Genomic DNA, 22562 nt, shown 5'->3' on the forward strand with positions numbered 1-22562 from the left:
AGAAGGGTAGGAGTAATAAGGGCCACAGGGGGGCAAGAGAAGGTAAGGGTGACAGTAATAAGAATACACTACAGCCAGGTGGTGGTGGCACATGCCTTTAATGCCAGCCTCAGGAGGCAGAGGCAGAGGCAGGCAGATCTCTGTGAGTGTGAGGCTAGACTGGTCAACCAAGCAAGTTCCAGAACAGCCAGAGCTGTTACACAGAGAAATCCTGTCTCAAAGACCAAAAAAAGCAAAAGAAAAAAAAAAAAAGAATGCCCTACATATGTATGTATGAGAATACATACATACATATATACACATGCATATTAGCCAAATAAATTTAACAAAAGATTTTAATTTGGTAATTCTATTATTTTACTCACTTATTTCCATTATTTCTTTGTTCTGTCAGGGAGAGGAGAGCTTGCATGTCCTATTGCACAGCTGTGTTAGGAGACAGCTCTCAGGGTCAGTTCTATATGTCCGCCATGTGGACTCTGAGGCTTGAACTCAGGTCATCAGGCTTGACAGCAAGCACCTTACCCATGGAGCCATCTTGGATCCATCTTTTAAATACGGATGAGATACGCTAAAAACGGGTGGATAGATCTGTTTCTTCCCTCTGTGTGAGAATTTATTTACTAACAATAAGTTCAGAAACTACATCCATTTTCATGGCTTTAATTCACCAAGTACCCCTGAGTTCACTTGGCTATTGTCAATAACATTTTCTTTTATTCTAATAATTACTAACATTAACTACCAGATCATGCATGATACCTCTCTTCTTCTTCTTCTTCTTCTTCTTCTTCTTCTTCTTCTTCTTCTTCTTCTTCTTCTTCTTCTTCTTCTTCTTCTTCTTCTTCTTCTTCTTCTCCTCCTCCTCCTCTCCCTTCCTCTCTCCCTACCTTCCTCCCTCCCCTTCTCTCTCTTTGTGTGTGTCTGTATATGTGTGTTACCTCCCTCCCTTCGTCCCCCCCTCGTGTGTGTGTGTGTGTGTGTGTGTGTGTGTGTGTGTGTGTGTGTGTGCATGTGCGCGCGCTGCAGGATGGCTATAAAAGGGTTAGAAACTCTTTTTGTATGGTTGGAACAGTGTCTTTATTCACACTTATAAATAAACAAAGGAATCAAGTGTGGTATGTATGTTCTCCTTTGTACAGGTTGAAAACAGGAGGTTAAAAGTCCTTGTCATTTGCCTCTGTTTCCATGCACTTGGGGGTGGGGTACAAATTGGCTCCATTGTATTTCTGTATATTGCTTTGTCTTCTTGTAGGCAGTTGCATCCCACCTTGAAAACATTTTTGTCTTTCATACGTTTATTTTCTTTAAGAAAGTTTGTCTCTGTAGATCTCTGTCTAGAAGCCACAATAACTGGTGAATTGTGACTGACTCACACTACTAGAGAAACTTTGACCTAATACAACTTGATAAATTTCAATAAAAATGTGAAACTCTTAATGATCAAAAGGATTGTACTGAAGACAGAAGCAAAGAGCTGAGGCACCAAAGGAAAAATCTCTGTAGGAGACCAGATAAGGACTTATACTGGCCAGGCCTGGTAGTACATGTATGTGCACACTTGAACCCTAAATGATGAGACTTAGAGGCCTTAGTAGGACAGAGGTGATCCCTGGGAAACAGCCACCTGGTGTGTATCAGAAATCCTGAGAGGTGGAATCAATCAAGTCCAGGAGTTTTCTAGCCAGTCTGTCCCCCCAAGTTACAAAGAAAAGAAGAGTCATTGATTTTTCTAGGACCAGGGTATGATTTTCAGTGACTTCCTCACTGTCCCACCCCCTAACTCCTCTAAAGAAGCCAGCCTCCCAGGTGTATATAAATAGTGACACTTCCTGTCCCAACTTGAACCTTTCTGCCTCCCAAATGGGCAAGTCTTACTTAATGGGATGTCTCATCTTACTCTGCCGTCTGAGGGGTGAGTCCCAAGAGTCACCAGTGTGAGATATGTCCAGGATCCAGGAATGAGTGGGAACTCCCATGATGAAGGCCAGCTGCGGCAACCCAGCAGAAAGAGCAGCCCCTGTGTGCCTTCCGCTCACCCTGTATCAGGTCACTGGGACCTTAACCAAAGCCCTTTTGCTCGTAGGAGGAAGTAGATGATTTACTAACAGACCGAGAGATTCCTAGAAGCTGTGAAATGGGGGCTGGAAAAGGACACTCTGCAGAGAGTATAACTTTTGTCCTTTTGCTTTTTCAACAGTTTTCTCTGCGTCATTCGCACGTGAGGTTGACACATGTGAGTAGAAACGGGTGTGAAAATGAAGAAGAAGAAGAAAAAGATGAAGGGAGATTCCAGGAGGAGTGGGGTGGAGTGGGTGCTGGGAGCTCAAAGTAAACCACAAATAGACATAATCTCCACATTCAGCAGCCTCTTCTGGCAGGAGACAGCCAAGATGGAAGCTGTCTGTAGGGCTAACATGGAAGCAGGGCAGCAACTGACACCCTAGGGACAAGAGCAAGGGACCAGAGAAGTGGGGCGTGGGGTTGGCAGAAACCAGGTGGCCCAATCCAGGGTAGCAACCTCCTGGGTTTCAGAGGTCTGTTCTCATGGTCCGATCTTAAGTGAGACTATCACAGGGGTTCAACTGACAGATGACAAGTGAAAACCATGTGTGGATCCCCTTCCTTCTGGTCTATGCCTCTCCCTTAGGGGTGGGAAGAAGGATCTGAGGGGAAGAGGATAAAAGGGAAAAATGGTACAAGACGGCATGAGCACTTTCGGGGTAATAGAAGAAAAAAAAACCTCTCCACACACCAAGCTAGAATGCAGGATGAGCCTGAGGGGAGGGGAGTGCAAGGGAAGGTAAATCTCAGACAGAGTGAAGGCTTGTTCTCGTTACCTCACCCGAACAGCTGATAAAGTAGTCGTTGGTGAAAATAACGGTGAGTACCAAGCAACCCTAGCCGGACCATCTTGGCGCTATGCTTCTCTTTTCATTCTGCTTCCCCGTTCCATCCCTGCCACCTTCCAAGCTGGAGCTTCTGAGGCCGTGAACTCAGGTCACCCTTCTGGTTTCACCGATTCTCATGGCGGCACATGTCCATGCTTTGGTGGGGTTTGGGGCCAGGGACATGCCGGCAATGCCTTCCAGCCCTAAGCATGCTTCAAACCGGAAGGGGGAGATGGGCTCTTTCCTAGTAGAATCATCTCTCATGTCTCTCTTCGAGTCGTGGAGATTGTGCAGTGTAGAATGTGCCACCTCCAGTTCCCCGGGGAAAAGTGCTCTAGAGGAAGAGGAATATGTACGGCCACAGCAGAAGAGGCCTGCATGTTTGGAAAGATCTTCAAAAGTAAGTGGTGGGGTAAGGAAGGAAGATGGGGAAGAGGAAGCCGGATGTGTGGGCCTTGGGGATGAACACAGAGGAACTTCCGGTCACTATAGACAGCCTCACTCCCGAGGTAGCTGGTAACATCACTCCTAGAATTCACTATGATAAAAGAGAAATGGAAGTGGCCACTGAAGCAAAGCTCAAGGCAACAGTAAGAAGCCTGGGGAGAACAGACAGGGCAGAATGCAGGTGACTGGATGGACATAATTCTCACCCCCTGGAGAGCAGCTAGTTGGTAACAAAAGCAGCTCTCTGTACCTGCCCAGGCTTTTTCAAGAATGGCTCCAGGCTATGGAGACAGGGTGGGGTTGGAGTTGTGGGGGGGGGGGGGGCAGTGTCAATGATATGCCCTGGTTGCATCTCCTTTTGAATAAGGTTAGACAGGGTTTCTCTAGTTTCCTATCCTCAGTGATACCCAAGCCTTGAGATTCTCAGCAGAAACCTCCCACTGTGGTTAATCCCTGACACACTTCTCTCATGGCCTTCCTACCTCCAACAAAATCTTAAAACTGTGCCACTATAGTCCTTTTCTTTTGGGGAGCCACCACCTTCCAATCCTTCATATCTGAATAATGGAGCGTAAACTCCACATGGTAGTTTTTAGATGCCAGCGTGGGCTGGAGAGAAGCTGATTTACAGATGCCTTTCCTGGGTTTGCTGATCTGCTCTTCCCTCTTCTGCAGGGGACGGTACCCTCTGGTTAAACTTCATGGGCTGCTTAAAGAACTGTGCTAATGTGAATAAAATAAGGTGGGGCCGCTATCTGGTGGACTTCAGGTGCTGCCGGGGCTATGACATGTGCAATGAGAGGTTTTAGAAGCTTCTGGGCTCCAACATCGGGATGATGGGATGGCTTCTCCACAAGGACATCCTGAGGACCACACTACATAGAAGGACTTCAGACATATGACTCTGCCTTCTAAGTGTAAGAGGAAAAGCACCTTTTTTCTAAAGCCCCTTCCTGTTCCAAAATCAATAAAAAGTGAACAAATAAAACCTGTTTATCAACATCAGCATGTGATTGGGTTGTTAGTAAAGCCCACTGGATAACCAAGTACTAAGGACAGAAAAAATTAAAATTCAAAAGATGGATCCTTCTTTTCCATTCTTCTATTCTGTGGCAGAATATATTAAATTTTTATTACCATGTAATAATTATACACAATAATTGGCTTTGTTGTGACATTTTTTTCCACATATACAATGTGTTCCGATCATACTCACCCCATTACTCTCTCTTATCCTCCACTCCATTGATCACCTTCTCAACTACCCCATGACTTCTACTTTTACATCTTGTGTATGTACAGCTCAGTAAGTTTCATCAGTGTTAGGGTTTACTGTTACTGTGAAGAAACACCATGACCATGACAACTCTTACAAAGAAACATTTAATTGAAGGTGGCCGGCTTACAGTTTCAGAGGTTCAGTCCATTATGATCATGAAGGGAAGCATGGCAGCTTCCCAGGCAGATGTGGTCCTGGGGCTGAGAGTGTTACATCTTACAGGCAACAGGAAGTTGATTAACTGTCACACTGAGGGAAGTTTGAGAAAAAGAGACCTCAAAGCCCTCCCTCACACTGACACACTTCCTCCAAGACCATATCTACTCCAACAAAGCCACACCTCCTAATAGTGCCACTCCCTATGAGATGATGGGGGCCAATTACACGCAAACTACCACAATCATGGTTGCTAAGAGGAGCATCTTTGAAAGGTTATTTACAGACACGAAGAAAACATCTCTCCTTTACCCAACAGCTACTAAGCTTATGAATGCTAGAGAGGGATGGAGTCTCATGAGTCTCTCCCCCAGATAAATGCAACTGCCATGAGTTCAAAGTGCGATAGTCATGTTGTCCCCAGATAATAGCATTTCACAGCACTCCACCCCCACCCTGAGCTCTTCCATTCTTCTCAACTTCTCCTCTGTCATGTTCCCTGAGCCTTGGAAGTAGTAATACAGATGTCCTATTTGTGGTTCTCCTATGACAAGCTATGAATCTCAGCAGCTACCACTTCCCACTGCAAAAAGTGAGCAGCCCCGCTGATCTATAGAGACAAACACAGTTATTTAGGAGAGCTGACAGGTCCATTTACCATATCTGTTCATGTCAGTTTATGAGACCAACAGTTGTAGCTTCCTCATTAACGCCTATTGCCTTCCCCAATGTGGCTGGATATTTTATTAATTCTTTCTCTGGTTTTCCTCCCTGCCTCTTATCTCATTTAAATTAAAGCATGTACCACTGGCTTCCTGAAAAAAGAATGCGCATGGTGAAAAAAAATCAGTGCTTGAACATTTCCTGGGTTTTGTTCATCGATACTTCTGCCAGGCCGAGCAAAAGTTTAGGGTGTGGAAAGAGACCTATGCTAGAGATGCAAAGAGAGAGGGGTCTTCTCCTTCTGTCTTTATGGCTATGAACTGTTGACACAGGATTGTGGGAGCAGTCTGTGGGGTTCTTGTGCATACAATCTCAGTCTATGCAAATTCATTATGTGCAACTTTGTTGTCACGTCCAGCAAATACTGTTTCCCTACAGACATTTACTCCTTCTGGCTCTTATAATCATTCTGGTCTCTCTTCTGAGATGATTCCTCAGCCTTGGGGGAAGAGGGTGTGATAGAGATGTCTCACTTAGAATTGGACGTCCCAGTCTCTTATTCTCTGCACATTGACAGATTATGGATTATCTCAGCATTAGTTGACATCAGCAAACAAAAAGAAGCTTCTCTGACAAGGGCTGAGAGTTGCACAGGCTATGGGTATAAAGGTAAGATCTTAGGGGCAATTTATTACTAGGTCCATTTAGTATCTCTTGTCAGTAATGTATTAATCAAGGGTTCCGAGGTCTTTGTTTTCTTTATATGCAATTTTGGTATTATAAATGACAGTGTGTATTGTTTTATGTGCAGTGACAATTTTTATTCCTCTTTTGGATTACTTATGTAATTTATTTAATTGTTCATTGTTTATTACTTAATTGTGCAGTTAACCTTATATTAATTTATATGAAAGAATTTTGGTATATTTAGGAGACAAACTACTTATCAGATAATCTTTCCCATTGCATTTCTATGTTTTTTTCCAAGAGGGTGGTTTTAACTAATCAAATATTTACTCTCATATGTGGTCAAATCTATCACTTTTTAACTGATAGCTTAGTTAGAGAAGCTTCCTCAGTCATTAGGTTGTATAGACACTTAAAAAAAAATCTTGATCTCTCTCAGTGAGGATGGAATGAGAAGGAACCTTGGGATTATACAGGTCTTGGATTAAATTCTGGCTCTGCCATTAACTATTTGTAACAGATTGTATTTTCCAAAGATTGATGTAACCAAATCTCCTATATCACAGCTTTTCTCTAACTTCCTACCCTCTAGTGGAGGCAGGGAAGCAGTGTAATACAGCAGACGGGACTCCCAAGACAGGGGAAAAAGAAAAAACAGAGGATACAGTCCCCAGCTTCTGGTTTTCTTCTGCCTTTGGTCTTCCTCTGAGATTTTGGTCATCAGGGAGAAAAGACAAGCTCCAGGTTTACCTATGAAATTCTCACACAGTTCTGGTGAACACCACGTGTGCTTACCAATGTGGTACACAGCACTGTACTATGGTTTCAATGGGAAATTTCCCTCACAGGCATACTTGACTATTTGGTCCCAGGCTGATGGCCAGGTTTGGAGAGGCTATGGAAACTGGTGTATCTAAACAGTTCAGGCTGAAGTCCCCTGCCATGGTGAATCCAACCATGCCTTCCTCACCACGAAACCTGAAACCAGGAGCCACAATAAACCTTGCCTGCCTTAAGCTTCTTCAGTCAAGGACTGACTTGGTCATCGTGATGACGACAGTCATGACCAGAAACTGCAATACTTGTCTATTTATGTCACCAGCCTGTTATCAGATTGCTTATCTATCAATTTGTCTACATTATAGAAACAGTGAAAAGTATGTAGGACTATATAGCTACACACATACATATGTAAGGTATTTAGAATTTGTCGAGCATATATTAAAAACTAGCCGGGCAGTGGTGGCGCACGCCTTTAATCCCAGCACTCGGGAGGCAGAGCCAGGCGGATCTCTGTGAGTTCGAGGCCAGCCTGGGCTACCAAGTGAGTCTCAGGAAAGGCGCAAAGCTACACAGAGAAACCCTGTCTCGAAAAACCAAAAAAAAAAAAAAAAAACCTAATAATGATAGATGCAACACTTTTGGTTTTCGAGACAGGGTTTCTCTGTGTAGCTTTGCGCCTTTCCTGGAGCTCACTTGGTAGCCCAGGCTGGCCTCGAACTCACAGAGATCCGCCTGGCTCTGCCTCCCGAGTGCTGGGATTAAAGGCGTGCGCCACCAACGCCCAGGATGCAACACTTTTTAAAGTCAAAGTTTATTTGATTTTTTCACAATTACAGCTTTAATACATGTAAAATTCATTTTGGATTAATGTATGAAGGTGTGTGAATTATTTGTTGGTCAGTTGCAGATTCACAGGTTGCCAACCCAAGTACAACTCTTAAGAGGATATCTGTAGGACTTCCGTGTCGCCGAGGCCGCCGGCGGCGGCGCGCAGAGTCGTGTCCGCTGGGGTCCAGTCTATGGAGTCAGTTGACTCAGCCAGCAGCTTGGAGGCAGGAGGCGGTGTCCGAGTGGGGGGCCTCTGCCCCGCCAGGATGTTTCCAGGCTTGGCGGCGCACAGGCGACGCTGTGCAGGCTCGGTGGCAGCCGGGCAGTGGCTGGCGGCGGCCGCAGCCAGGGAAAAAATTTAATGACATTTGGAAGCTTTACATACATGGTTCCTAACAGTCACCCACATGTCTGTACTCTAAATAGAGTCAAGTTGTACTCTACAGATGTCTACAAAGGAGGGCAGGGATCACAGACTCCAAGAGCTGAGAAAGTCCCAACACTCAAGGAAACAGCAGAAAATATAGGCGCAGAATTCAAAGCTCCACTTAAACAAGATCCTCTCCAAGTAAGAGTCAAAGCGGTCCTTAAGAAAAGTGAGTATGGATCAAAATACACTAAGAATAATTTCATCACTGGAGTAAGAGCAATAAATGAGATCTGTCTTAAATCCAGTGATTTAGAACAACTTCGAAAAATCAGACGACGAAGTCCCCACAATGATACCGAGTCCTTTACCGTGTTCTTGAGGTCAGACGTGGAAGCAAAAGCTTTGGAAGTTTGGGGAAGCCCTGAAGCTCTTGCCAGAGAGAAAAAAAAAATTGCGTAAAGAAGCAGAAATAAAATACAGAGAACGGCTGTTTAGAAACCAAAGAATATTAAGAGAATACGGTGATTTCTTGGGAGACACAAAGCCTCACTCCAGGACCATGTCAGTGTTCCTCAAGGGACCCGGAAAAGTGGTGATGGTTGCCATCTGCATTAATGGCTTAAACTGCTTCTTTAAATTCCTTGCCTGGATTAATACGGGTTCAGCAAGTATGTTCTCAGAAGCTATACATTCATCATCTGATACTTGTAAGCAGGGTTTGCTAGCACTGGGCATCAGCAAGTCTGTCCAAACACCAGACCCTTCTCACCCGTAAGGACACTACCTCTGATTTGCATTTGCTATAAGTCGTTGAGATAAGAACCAAGGAATTTGAGAAGTCCGAACTTTATATAGCATCAGATTGAGATTGGGTCATTTCCTTTGTATTGTCTAAAGTGTGAAGGTCAAAATAAAGTCAAGGCATAATTTGAAAAAAAAAAAAAGAGGATATCTGTAAAATAATCCCTGTGTAATTACTCTAACACATGAAAGAGGAGTATCTGCCAAATAAAGAAGATGCTTGGTGTGGCATCATTTGGGGAAAGAGATTTTCAGCCAGGTTTTACCCTGCTCTATTGCCCAAACTGCACACTAGAACTGGGGAGAATATCCCCTTGTGGGTGACGTAAAAGAAAACATCCTCAAGGATGAGGACAATTTCATCCAGGTTGTGAGGAATCCTACATTTAAGAGTCTCCTCTTTCATGAGTAATGTCCTAAGACCCTGCACCCTGTTTCTCAAGAGAAACAAAACAAACTTCATTTTCCAACCTGGCTCATCGTGTTGGAGAGCTCTATTCCCAATGTTGGGGTTGTTTCCCAACTTAAAACTTAGAGAGAGAATAGGGTTGGGGGTAGCTCAGTGGTAAGGTTCTTGCTTGGTGTTCATCATGCCACCCCCTCTAAAACTTAGAGAGAAATGGAGCAAAGAAGTGAAGGAGGAAAACGTTAATAAAAATGTGGTCTCAGTTACAGACTAGCTGTAGACTTGTCCCATTTATAAAATGTGCTGGGCATAAATTATACCACAGACTTATCCATACCTTGGTCCAATACTCTAGACACTCATTGGTTGAGAGTTTAGCAAGTGGACAAAGCAAATCCTGTTTGGCAGAGAAAATCTATAGATAAGTAATCCACTGAACTCTCAAAAGTCAAAGATCCATGCAACTGGGTACATTGACCAGGACAGAGTCTGCGCAGCACCAAAACCACCCATGTTGGCATAAAACCCCAGTGCTGTGAGGCTCCTGTTCCTGATATCTGTTCATGAAGCACAGAACAAGCTTACAACTTTTCATGCTCAGCAAAATCCAAATTTGGCCTTGTTAAACATTGGTTCGGGATCTTTTTAAAGGTTATTTTGAAACTCACTGCCAAATAACATTCTTTTTTCCTGCATTGACCTCTACAATCCTCATGAGTTAAGGGTTAAAAGAGTGCAGATACATCAAAATTCCATAACACAAACTCAAACTCCCACATTACATTGCCTTTTCCAACCTGCTTGTCTATTCTGAAAAACTATTTCCATGGTTTCTGGTTTGGTTTGGTTTGGTTTGGTTTGGTTTGGTTTGGGGTTTTGGAGTTGGTTAGGAGGGGTGTTTATTTGTTTTGTGGTTTTTGTTTTGTGTTTTTTATCCATCCTTAACTATAAAGTCCAAATTGGGAATTCCCCAAAAATAACAACTACATTCTCCAACACAAGACAAGGCGAGAAAGTTCATTTAATTCCTCAAGTAGAACAATTTGTTCATTGGAGGATTTGTTGTGGCATAATATAGTTGAGAAGGCTCACAGGAATCCAGGAGCGGGAATTGCAGTAGAATTTCTAACCAGAGAAACTTGGTTACCCCCTGTCCATCTTGGCCCCTCCTGTGATGCTCCAGTGTCTGTGCTACTCTGGTTTTGTTTATACCTTGGTGCTTGATGCATGTGCTGTCTGCATATTTCTCCTCTTACTGGTGTTAACTTCTACTCTTTCATTCTTTCTGCTACTCATAACTCTATCTTACGGTGGCATACATTATTACCCAAATACCATATCCTAGTTAACTTTGTCAGCTTAGCACAATCAATTAAGAAATTGCTTAGATCAGATTGCCTTGTGGACATGTCTGTCGGGGACAATCTTGATTATTCCTATTGACATAAGAGAGCCCAGACCACTGTGGGTGGTATCATTCCTAGGCAAGTGGTCTTGTATTGTATGAGTCAGCTAACTAAGCATAAGCCTGCAGATGAGCTATCAAGCATTGTACTTCTATGGTTCCTGCCTCCAGGCTCCTGGCTTGAGTTCCTGCCCTGACTTCACTCCATGTTGGACTAAGATTTGGAAGTATAAGCCAGACAAGCCCTTTCCTATCCTCAGTTGGTTTGGGTCAGGATGTTTTATCCCAGCAACAGAAAGGAAACTAGAATGGTACCTCATGCTATCTGCTGATTCTGTTACCTTTAACTATGATAGAAACCCATTTCCACTTTTTCCTTCATTCCCATCAAAAGAAATTGAGTATTCAATTTTGAACAAGACCTCAATCCCTAATCCAATCACCTGGTTGAACCCAGAGCCTTGATAATACAAACCAGATCCACACACACACACTAAACTGTTTCTGCATCAATGACAATGTCCACAGATTCCTAAAGTTTTGTTGTTTAATCTTTCTGTTTGTTTAGGTTTTTCTCACCGGAGATTTCCCCCATGAAATCTACTAGACAAAAATTTGTCTCAGAACATCAGCAAATTGGGAAGCAGGGCCCACACCTTCCCTATCTCCAGAATCCATGGGTCAAAAGTACTGAGCCAGGAAGAGATAGTCCAAAGAGAATCCCAACTCAGAGGACTTGGTGCAGACCAAGACAGCATACTCACAGGTTTTCCTGTACAAAGTGTAGATATGATTTTTGACCCAAGACTTTATGTTTTCATATAAGAGATCACTAATTCTGAGCCTACTCACAACAAGGAGCATTGTCAGTGAGCCGAAGTGCCCTGCCAGATGGGAGAACAAGAATTTGCAAAGATTTGCTTGGCATTGACGCTGAGCTTCCAGCCCAATTTCTCCTATGACTACTTCCCTTTTCAGTGCCAGATGACTTTCTCACTTACCATTAGTTAGGAGTAGGAGAGGAGAGCAAATACAGACTTTGGGGGAAAGGGAGTGGGTAGTAAGTTGAAGAATGACCACAAATCCATAGGAAACTCGGAACTAGGGTCCCATGGGGAGGTTGCAATAGTTACTATGTTTGCAACAGATGAGCTCTGTCCTCTTTTCAAAACTCAGGAAGTTGATGTCCTCACAGTTGGTCATACACGACAGTCTTGAGTAATGATACATGCTCTGCCCTGAGGAAGTGAAAGAGGAAAAGAATTTTAAAGACTATTCTTTCTTTCTATATTCCTGGAAATAATTTATCTTCCAACTATCATAGACTTCTCCTTCTCATTGCTAACCCACAGAAGGGATTTTATTACAGAAGTGACCAGAGACAACAACCCCTCCACCACTCAATGTTATCTTAGGGAAAGGTCCATCTTTCCACCCCTGTACAAGACCACTCATCCTCATCAACTCTACTATCCCACTCATCCTAAGCACAAAGAGCACTACTATTTAGAAGGGAAGGTGTGGTTAACTGTCCATCACTCCACTCCCCACATTACCTTTCGTTGTGAGTACGTAAATGTTCTCAGCAGCACAAGACTGTCTATGCTTCAGTGTGCAGGAACTCATGACTTCATAGCATAACCCAAGATGATATTTGTTACATTTATAGCACATTGTTCCAAGATCTTTGAGATACAAAAAAAGTACTTGGTGATTGTGGTCTCTGAGAAAATTTTTGCAATTAGATCCTTCTTTGTGGGAAGTTAACTATTAATCCATTAGTTCTAACCTTGCCCAAATAGGACTCCTATAATAATTATGAGAGAGAGAAATGTTTTGTTTTGTTTTGTTTGAGACAAGGTCTCTCTATGTAGCCCTGGTTGTCTCGAAACTCTTCATGCAGTCTAGACTGGCCTTGAACGTACGGACATCCACTTGCCTTTGTCTCCTAAATGCTGGGAATGTGAGTGAGACAGAAGCTTATAGACATAAAACAAATGTATACCATTTGAGGAAGTCAGGCTTCCTGTAGAATTTACCAATAGGGTTCAAGTAATAAACATCTTGTCTAAACTGAATATTCTGTCAGTAATGGGTAAAAGGAAACAAAGGTATTTTCACTTCCTTACTAATAGAAATAGAGGAAGTATGCCAGGAGAAGACTGGAGTCTACGGATTCCATAGTAAATTGAAGGGAAGTTTACTACTAAACATGTCACAAATGAACTGTTTACCAAAACCCTTACACCAGCCATGGTCATACCTTCATGTTCAAGAAGGTCACCTACAAAGAGAAAGAAAGGTGGTCTCCATTGTCACAATCTCCCAGACCTCCACAGCCCGAAAGCCAGTTTTGGAAACCCCTCCTTTCCCAGCATCTAGTCACTTCTTAAGTAGCCACCAGTTGCCTCCTTATCACCAGGACTTACCCCAATACAGGGAGGACAGAAACACCATCCCCAGCATTAACAGAGCAAACATCCTGCAACCCTGGTCTTCAGCAGCTGCCTGTGGAAGGTACTGGCTCTTTTCTCACTTGAGAGGAGTGGTTGACCTGTCCTTGGGCTGTTCATCTGAATTCCAACGTCATTAATTTTCCAGGACAGACAGTACCTCTCAGTTCCAGGATCAAGTCATTGTGTCTGACTCCCTCAGGACACACCCTAGATCCTAAACATAAAGTTGTGATCTCCCCGATTCACCACACCTGCTCCTGTTTCTGGGCTGCAGGTCTTGGCAAATCCTGGAGTCCGTCTTTAGAGCTCCCTTTGTCCCATCCTTAAAGGAGTGTGGCAGCAAACCTCAGCCATTCTACCTGCTGACTTCCCTGCGGACATTTCTCTGTTTCCACTGCCCTTGCCATGATCTGAGCCATCTTTATCTTGACTGACCAATAACTTTATTGTTTGGCTTCCTTGCCTCTACTTTTGCCCCTTCGTGGTGATTTCTCCAGGTAGAAGCCAGAGAACCATTTATAAGTCACAGGTGCCATGCTGCCCATTCAAACCCTCCAATGACTTCTCAGCATACTTAGGAAAAAGGCCTTCTCTGGGGAAATAAGTAACAGCTTCCTTTCCAACGTCTTTCCCAGCCATAGTGGCCTTGCTGATTTAGGTCCCGACTTGGATGCCCCCAGACAGATACAGCAGCATTACCTCAGCAGTCTGTGGAAAGCAACACCTCCAGTTTCCTCCCTGTCTCACCTCCTGGCCTTGCATATCTGTTTCTTCATGTCTTGGTTCCTTCTCTAGGACAAAGCAAGAGTTTTGTTTTATTTAATGTGACATACCATGCAGCTGGGGGCTTTGGATATAGAAAACACCTGATAAATATTTGTGAGATGAATGAGTGATAGCCTTGCCACACCCACTTTTGCATTCATAGTTCATTTTCCACAGAGCAAACAGGTTTATCAGCTTGTTTTTCTTTAATTTTGAGATTATAGTACAATTACGTCATTTCCCCCCTTCCTTTTCCTCCCTCCAAACTCTCACATATGCTTCTCATTGCTCTCTTTCAAATTCATGGCCTTTTTGCATCAATTGTTGTTACATGCATATTTGTATATGTTTGTACATATATCTATATATTCCTAAATATATCCTACTCATTCTGTATAATGTTACTTGTATGCATGTTTTCAGGGCTGAGCTTTTGATATTGGATAACCAGTTGGTGTGCTCTTCTCTGGGAGTGATTATTTCTCCCACTCTGAACATTTCTTTGTTGCCTATAATTCTTTATGTAGGGTTGCAGCCTCATGGGCTCTCCCCATCCATATTTACATGTCTATTGTTGTTGTCTTTGTTTAGCTCATGTTTAGGCAGTCATGTTCGTGACACTTTATGCATGTAACTTCTGACATTCCTAGGAGACACAATCTCACAGCAAACTCCCTTTTCCTCTGGCTCTTATAATTTTTATGGCTCCTCTTCCTCAATGATCCTTGGGCCTTAAGCATGGGAGCTGAATTATAGATACATCAATGGGACCGAATGCCACGAACTTTGCATTTTTAATTAGCTGTGGTTTTCTGTAATGGTCTAAATCTATTGCAAAGAGAAGCTTCCTTAATGAGGAATAAGGACTATACTTATCAGTGGGCATGACACATATATTCAGGGATTATGCTAGTTTAGTCAAGTGGTAATTATAGGTTCTCCTCCAAGATACATGACTTCACTAGCCCTGGGTAGTTTCTAGGCTTCCAGTATCAGGCAGGATTTCCTCTCATTGAATGGGTCTTAAGTCCAAGTTAAGAGAGTTGTTAATTACCACCTAGACATGCATGCCTCTAGTGCTCCCTTAAGGTTACTGTGGCTACGCTGGTCATTGTTGGGATTCATGTGCATCACAGCTGGGTAGAACTTTTGACTGCTCCCCTCTTTTGGAAGCTTGCATAGTGCCTTCTGGTACCAAGAAAGCTAATCCCCAGGGAGGATGCATTCAGGTCAGATCAAACTCATGGGCCTCTGGGTCTTGTATCTGAAGAACATGGACTTAACCTTCCAATTCTGGGGAGGCAACTAAGGACAGTAGTGACAATCTTTATGTGTATGGAGTCTCTTGGGTAAACCTGTCCAAAAACTAAAAAGAGAGCTTCTCCTGCCTAGGATTAAAGTTTTTGTTAGGTTGTCTTTGTTCCTTGAAGAAAGCATTGTCAGCCAAAATGAGAACGTTTTATTTAAACTATGTATGTATACTTATACACTGACTTATGTATATTATAGGTTTTTTTAGGTAAGTAGTTTATAGTATGATTCCTTATGACTTTTCAAACATCCTTACTGTTATTTTACCCTCCTTCTTCTACAATATCTCCCCCCATACTTAGCCCCCCCCTTTTTATTCCACTTTCCCAATCAGATCACCTGTTCCCTACTATTCCCCTCTCTTTTGTTCACCCATTCCCATACCCTAACAATGGTCCCTTTTTACTTTCCTCATAAAGAAATATGCAGATCAACAGATCAACATGAAATAGTAAGTGAGTCTAAGTGAAAATAAATACTTGAATTCTAAGAAGAATCTCTTCTTCAGTTAATTATACATTTCAATAAAACAGTGGCTAATAAGTTAAGTAGCAATCAACGGTGATTTTTTTAAGTAAAAATCTAACTCTATTAGACCATGCCAGTTAAATATTATAACTAACACTTTCCAAGCAAGCACAAGGAAGGCAAATCATCATGTTGCCCTTCTTGCTTAACCAGTAAAAAAAATAGTTACTATAAATACAGCAGGTAAACTACTGAACTGACCAATCCAGAGCAAAATGTATTGAATTTCAGTCTCCAACTGTACTAAATGCTCACCATTAGTATGGCTCATTTTGATCCATGATGTGGCATAATGTCAAGACAGGTCACTATTTGTTACAGAAACACATAGATACTGTTTTATAGCATAAGCCAGGCATATGTCCACACACAAAGAAAGGTGTTCTTGGGAAGAATTTTCAAGAAATAGCCTGGAATGCACTGAGTAATATGAGGCTCTCCATGACAAGGTGTGCTGGGTGAAACTGAAAAAAAGGATATCTTAAACTATCATCTAATGCCATGATAGCTCCCTGGTTCCCACAATGATAAAAGTAATTGTACCAAAAAAATAAAAATTACATTTCAGTCATGGCACCAATCTATTATGCTGGTGAGCATGAGACACTAACATACTATTGGCATAGTTAAATGTTTCAGAAGTATCTTATCCCAATGTGTAGCCAGTACCACATGATAAGTTACCCTATCTCTCACAATCATCTTAACACAACCACAACCAATCACACATTGAACCCTCATATGAAATTTCTTACAAACTACTACCCAGTATATCTATGGATGGGAGAGGCCATCATGGACAAAGAGTCTCTCCGTCCATCTACCACATCTCTAAGTGGAAGACAATCAAATAGATCTGTAAAATACGTCCACACATTGGCACATCCATAATTGTATAGATATTCACAGTAAAAGTCATGTGCTTGAATGACTTCTTTTTTTTCTTTTTCTTCTTTTTTCCTTTTTTGCTTTATAGACAATACTATAACACATTCTGAAGACAACACTTTTAATGCTACAAGAGTGGCCACAGGCTCCAGGGAATAATTACCTCTGTTTGCATGTCACCTATGAACTGATACTTTGCATCTTGATTTTCTACCAATTCTAAAGAGTCCCATGAGGTCATAAAATTGACCATGTCTCAGATGCTATAAAGTTAATAAAGTTCCTGTACATTTTGGTTCTTTGTTAAATTTTCCTTAGATTTTGTACACAGCATCTATATTCAAACATTAACCCATTGGTCCAACTCCTTAGTGGATGTCTTGCCACCTGTGGGTGTCCACTCTGGTTCCCTGATGACTCCTCCTTTTCCTCACTGCCCACACCACTGGCTGTTTGTCTCCTGGCCACTGTATGTTCCTGACAGAACACCAAAGAGCCGCACCTCATCTAACAGGGAAATGGGAACAGAGGGTCGTGGAAAGGAGCTACTGAGCACAGTTCTTGCCCACTGCTGCCTCATGCCAGCCTTTCCTGGCTCTTGCTCACTCTCTCCAAAATTTCTCTCTTAATAAAATAATTGCTTCCTAACAAAACACAGAAAGTGGTATCTGAAATAGGCCTTGTCGATAGTCTTCAAAACCTCTCTATATTCTCAGCAACTAAAGGCAAAATAGAAGCCTGTGATGTCTTTCTCCACTCTGTGCCTGCCTCCTTTTCTTCAGGTTATCTGCTTACCTCGGTGCATAAGCATGTCAAACAGGGAATTAATCACTGTCTAGTCAATCAGGTCCAGGAACTGTGGAGCCTAGAGCAATCATCCACAAAGTTAAAGTTACACCTTGGAACAGGAGCAGTCATCTTTGGAGAACCAGTCCATGCCCTCAAGCAACAGGTTCTTCTTAGATCAACTGAGCAATGATTAAGCCTGCCCAGTTAAGCAGTTTAAATTTGTTTCCTATTTAAAAATAAAACTCATATCAGGACCACAAATAAAGTGCCATCATACCTCTCTAGTTGCTTCTACCAACGTGGCCACATTTATTAAATCTCTTCTCCGTGTTCCTTGACATTATATTAGAGAACTTTAAAATCATCCTAAAAATGATTATACCTGCACACACATACACACATGTGCACACCACACCTATGTGTGTGCTCATTAATAGCCTTAGCATTTTTAGACTTCTATTGAAGCTGAACCTAGTGGTGCTGTTAGAGCCAGGGGTTTTGTCCAGAAACTCCAATTATACACTATTTACTAAAAGGAATTTGGACTAATTTAACAATTTCATTTATGTGACCATTCACTACAGGACAATTTATTACCATGCAACAATATAAGAAAACATAAACACATGTAGATAATGCATACATACACATAGCCAGGCATAGGGAGACTTTTTGTTTTTATTGACAAGAGATTATTTTCTCATACAATATATATTGATATATAGCTTTGCAGTTTCCCCTCCCTCTACTCCTCCAAGTTCCTCCCTACCTCACCTCATCTCCAGATCCACTCCATTTCTATCTCTCATTAGACAAGAACAGGTTTCTAAGAGATAACAGCCAAACATGACAAAATAAAATATAATATTATAAAACAAAAACTGTCAGATCAAAGTTGGGCAGGACAATTCAACAAAAGGAGTACTAAGAGCAGGCACAAGAATCAGAAACTCACTTATTTTCACACTCAGGAGTCCCATTTAAAAAAAAAAAGCTAAAAGCTGTCATATATATGCAGAGGACCTGGTGCAGACTTGTGCTTGCTGCTTCAGTCTTTGTGAGTTCATGTGTGCCTTGTCACTTGATTCAGAGGGCCTTCTCTTCCTGGGGTCCTCCATCCCCACTGGCTCTTACACTCTTCCGCCTCCTCTTCTGAGGGGTTACCTGAGCTCTGTGGGGAAGGATTTGATGGAGACTTCCCATTTAGACTGTCTATCCATGTAATGTCTGACTTTGGGTCTCAGCATCTGTTCCCATCTGCTGCCAGAGGAAGCCTCTCTGATGATGACTGGCTAAGGCATTGATTTTACATGGGGATATTTTTAAACACAAAGATTTTTCAGTTCTTATTATTTATCATTTGCCAGTCTTTATGTTAGACTATTGATCTGATTTTCTTCAGATCATTAAATAATCTTTACTCTAACATCTGCACTTCTAAAGACAGAACTCTTAAGACAAAGTAGAAATTTCAAATTTCAAAGACACCATGCCTAGGGTAATTATAAGACTCTAAGCAGGTTGAGAAAGCAACAATAGCTTTATTCTTAAATTACCTTCTTTTCTTTAGTTTCAAATTGGCCAAGATAAGAATCTTTTTTTAAAAAAAAATGATGTCTTGAAAGGGAACACAGGTAACTTAATGTCACAAGTGAAATTTAAAATTATTCAAAAATGATTACACCCCACACACATACACACATATGCACACCACACCTATGTGTGTGCTCTCACATGTCTGTAATCAGGCATGCCCCAAATAGTAATTTTATCACACAGTAAGTTAAAAATGTGAAAATGAGGTTTGGCTACAAATTTTGTTACTCAATTTTGAAGAATTCTAGGACAAGACTGAGTTTTGCTGCACACGGTTGAATACACAAAACAACACATAAATGATTACATGAAACAATTGCCATAAATACATATGACACCATTACTAAACAAGAATGTACTTTTAGTAGAAAAGACATAGAAAATTTTAATAACTGTATATTTGAGATGTAAGAAAGGCCTAGTGACTGCCAAAGGGTCAAGGGATGAAGTTTGTTGTATAGATTTGGGTTAATTTCTTTCCCATTTTAATAGCTAAATAGCAAAATGGGAATATCCTTCCATCCTTTGGCCAAATTTCCAGTATCTATCTTATAATGAGACCAGATGATGTTACAATAAAATATTAGACCTTTTTTCCTTTAGGATGAAATTTATTCCAATTTTTAAAGATTTATTGTAGTGGCATGCCTCGGGGAATTGAATTTTCTAGGGGGAGTTACAAGAAAAAGAAAGATTCTGGAGTCAAGATAGTGTTCATCTCGCCTACACACAAAATCCTCCAGAGGCCTGACAGGTTGGGCGTCTCCTAGTTCTGTAACCCTACTAGATGTCATCAGTGAACCAATCATGTCCTAGCAGAGATTTACAAACACTGGTGTGCACCCCTAACTCTCTTGGGCCTATTTACCCCCGAGGTGGTCTGAGCCCATGGTTTTCTGTCTCTTCTTATACCTTATTCTGAGAAAGTGGAAATCAAAGGCAGACTGGCAGCTGAGAAAGTAACTCCAATTAGAGAAGAAAGGGAAAGGAAAGCATTCCCCACTCCTTTGCCTGGATGTCAGCAGCGCACAATTTTGCGGTGTGTATCGCCTGGCCCATGTCTACTACTTGGAGTAGCTTTTCTCAGTCACCCCTAGTCTGAATAGGAAGCTTAAGACATTAGAAACATAAGTCTTACCTCCTGAGTGGCTGGCTTGTGCTGAGTCCAGCCCGACCTTTGGACAGTCCTTGATACAGGGGAGTGTGGATTGAGAAATAATATGTGGTGGTAATCTAATTGTACTGAAATGTGATTTTGATTGTATGTTAATAAATAAAGTTGCCCGGGTGTCAGAGCTATTAGAGCCATAGCAAGAGTGTGGCGGTGGTGGTACACACCTTTAATCCCATAGATATCTGTGTGTTCAGGGATATAGCCAGCATTGGAGACATATGCCTTTAAGACCTAGGGGGCTGTACATTCAGACAGTGATGAGGCAGTCACGTGTTTGGGTTTACAACCAATGAGAAGGCAGAACAAAATACTTTAAATAGACGAACAGACAGGAAATAGAGCTCTCTTTCGGGAAGCTGGGACACTGCAGGCGGAAGGGTGAGATTTTAGCTCTGAGCTCTGACCTCTCGGCTTTCTCTTTTGCATTGTTTCTGTGTTTCTTATTTAATAAGACGGTTGGTTACATCTATAATAATAGAGATGAAAAATAAAGACATAGACATAAAAGAAAAAGACAGAGACACAGAATAGGTTTGGGAGGGCTCTGAGTCAGTACCACAGTTGCCCCAAGTTTATCCCTCATGAGCTTTTTATACACCAGCAAGGGGAGAGGCAAAAGACCTCTCCCTCTCAAGGACATCATGGTTCAAGGTCCAAAGTACAAAAAAAGTGTAAATACTTCCTTAATTCTCAAAACATCTAGTAGCCATACCTTATGGCAAATCATCCTGTAATCAGGCCTTGAAGTATAAGACACCTGGTAACCATGCCTTAGGCCAAAACATCCTATTATGCAGCCTTGTGGGGCAAAACAAGCTTGAACTCTCTGACCTTGGGTCAAGATGGAATAAGGCCACACTATGAGTCTCTGTGGGCCCCACAGGCTTGACAATTGATGTTGGTGGATAATAGAGTTCAGTGGTCACCTGTTGAGATTTACAGGTCTTTGTATCCCAATGAGCATCTGGGCAGAGATGGGGATAGTGGCAGAAATAGAGAAAGTCGATTAAGAAAGAATCGACTCTCAAGGGAAGAAGAGAGCCAAAGCTAAGAGGAAGAATAGGGACTTTTAAAAGGCATTTGTATAAGGAAGGCTTTTTTACACATGCGCTGTTAGAGGTTAACTTTATCGGGGGCAATCACCTTCTCTGCCAACTGATTTATTCCCTGTTTAATTTGTGACCTTTGTGTAATTAACACTTCACCCCTCACCCTACTCTCCGGTTTCACCACCCTCAGGAAAACATTTTCCATTACATTGCTTACCCTCCATTCACAGGTTTTAATGTCCATTCTCTGTGGCTTTGTGAGGGTTCAGGTCTTTTTTCAGGAGGAAATTAGATGGATCAGGGCCTATGGGAAAATGAAGACCATGTCAGAGTACACCAGTATTTGGATGGAATGTCAAACTTTAACCACCAATCTAGAAGTGAGCTGGTAAACTAAAGGTTTAAACCTCACTGGTCATCTCAGAAAAGTGGCAGCCAAGGAGGCCCCTGCAGGAAGAACAGACTCCACGCAAACCCACTCCAGGGGACCCTGAATGTGTGCCTGTTAGTTATTATTATTATGAGACACTCTGTTATTCATTAAATGATGCTGTTTACCATGAGAGAAAAGCCATGAGGCACAGAAAAACCCACTACAGGAGTTTATTAGGGGAAAGAGAACAGGGGGGAAGGGCTTAGGCCTATGGAAGATTGTGCAGGGAGTGAGAGGAAGAAGAGGGGGAAGGAGTCTGTGACCCACTTTTTATGGGCTCCCCTACCTCCCACCCCCTATCCCACCCCCACCCCCACCCTACCCCCCCACCCCCCACCCCCCACCCCCCCACCCCACCCCTGCACCACACTTATGTAACTATGCTATGCATGCGCATAGATTACATGATCACACTGCATGCAAATTATGTGACCACACAGCACGCTGATTAGTAGGACATAAGGCCCTGGGATGACTAAGCCTCTTGCTTGGCTACAGGACAGCCCATGCGAGGTCATGTAGCTGCAGGAGTGGCCAGTGCTTCCATTGCCATAATTCTCCTTTCACTCTGCCTCTCAACAGAGAATGAAGCAAGGAAAACAAAGGACAAACTAAATGCCTTGAAAAGTCTCAGATGTGGAGCTCAAGGGAGACACCAAGGTGGATGACGGGAGGGCGAGGGTAAGTTTTTTGGAAAGGTTATTCACGACATGGACAGACAGACAACAGCTTGGGGCCCTGCGGAGAGTTCAGGCCACAGTACACCATGTTAGAGGCCCTGAAACTGATCAGGCCCACAAGACAGGACTGGGGGTCCCTTCTTATAGGTATCTGAAGAAGAGGGCTTTCACAGCATG

The 22562-nt window shown here is 42.4% G+C and overlaps 2 protein-coding genes across 2 annotated transcripts; one reads left to right on the plus strand and one right to left on the minus strand.

Annotated features, from left to right (window-relative positions):
* Positions 1-1863: 1863 nt before the first annotated feature.
* Positions 1864-4340, plus strand: Pate1 (prostate and testis expressed 1). Its single transcript, XM_037207627.1, is given in 4 exon segments — positions 1864-1915; positions 2201-2236; positions 2854-3291; positions 4014-4340. Coding segments are annotated over 4 exon segments (660 nt in total). The 3' UTR covers positions 4148-4340.
* Positions 4341-11245: 6905 nt separating this feature from the next.
* Pate2 (prostate and testis expressed 2) lies at positions 11246-21740 on the minus strand. Its single transcript, XM_037207628.1, has 5 exons — positions 21490-21740; positions 13146-13963; positions 12980-13000; positions 12273-12401; positions 11246-11954 (listed from the first exon to the last, which is right to left on the minus strand). Exons 2-5 carry the CDS (start codon positions 13195-13197, stop codon positions 11818-11820), a joined length of 339 nt encoding a protein of 112 aa, XP_037063523.1. The 5' UTR covers positions 13198-13963; positions 21490-21740; the 3' UTR covers positions 11246-11817.
* Positions 21741-22562: the final 822 nt, after the last annotated feature.

The sequence above is a fragment of the Peromyscus leucopus genome, chromosome 7 (genome assembly GCF_004664715.2).
Source record: "Peromyscus leucopus breed LL Stock chromosome 7, UCI_PerLeu_2.1, whole genome shotgun sequence".
Lineage (NCBI taxonomy): Eukaryota > Metazoa > Chordata > Mammalia > Rodentia > Cricetidae > Peromyscus > Peromyscus leucopus.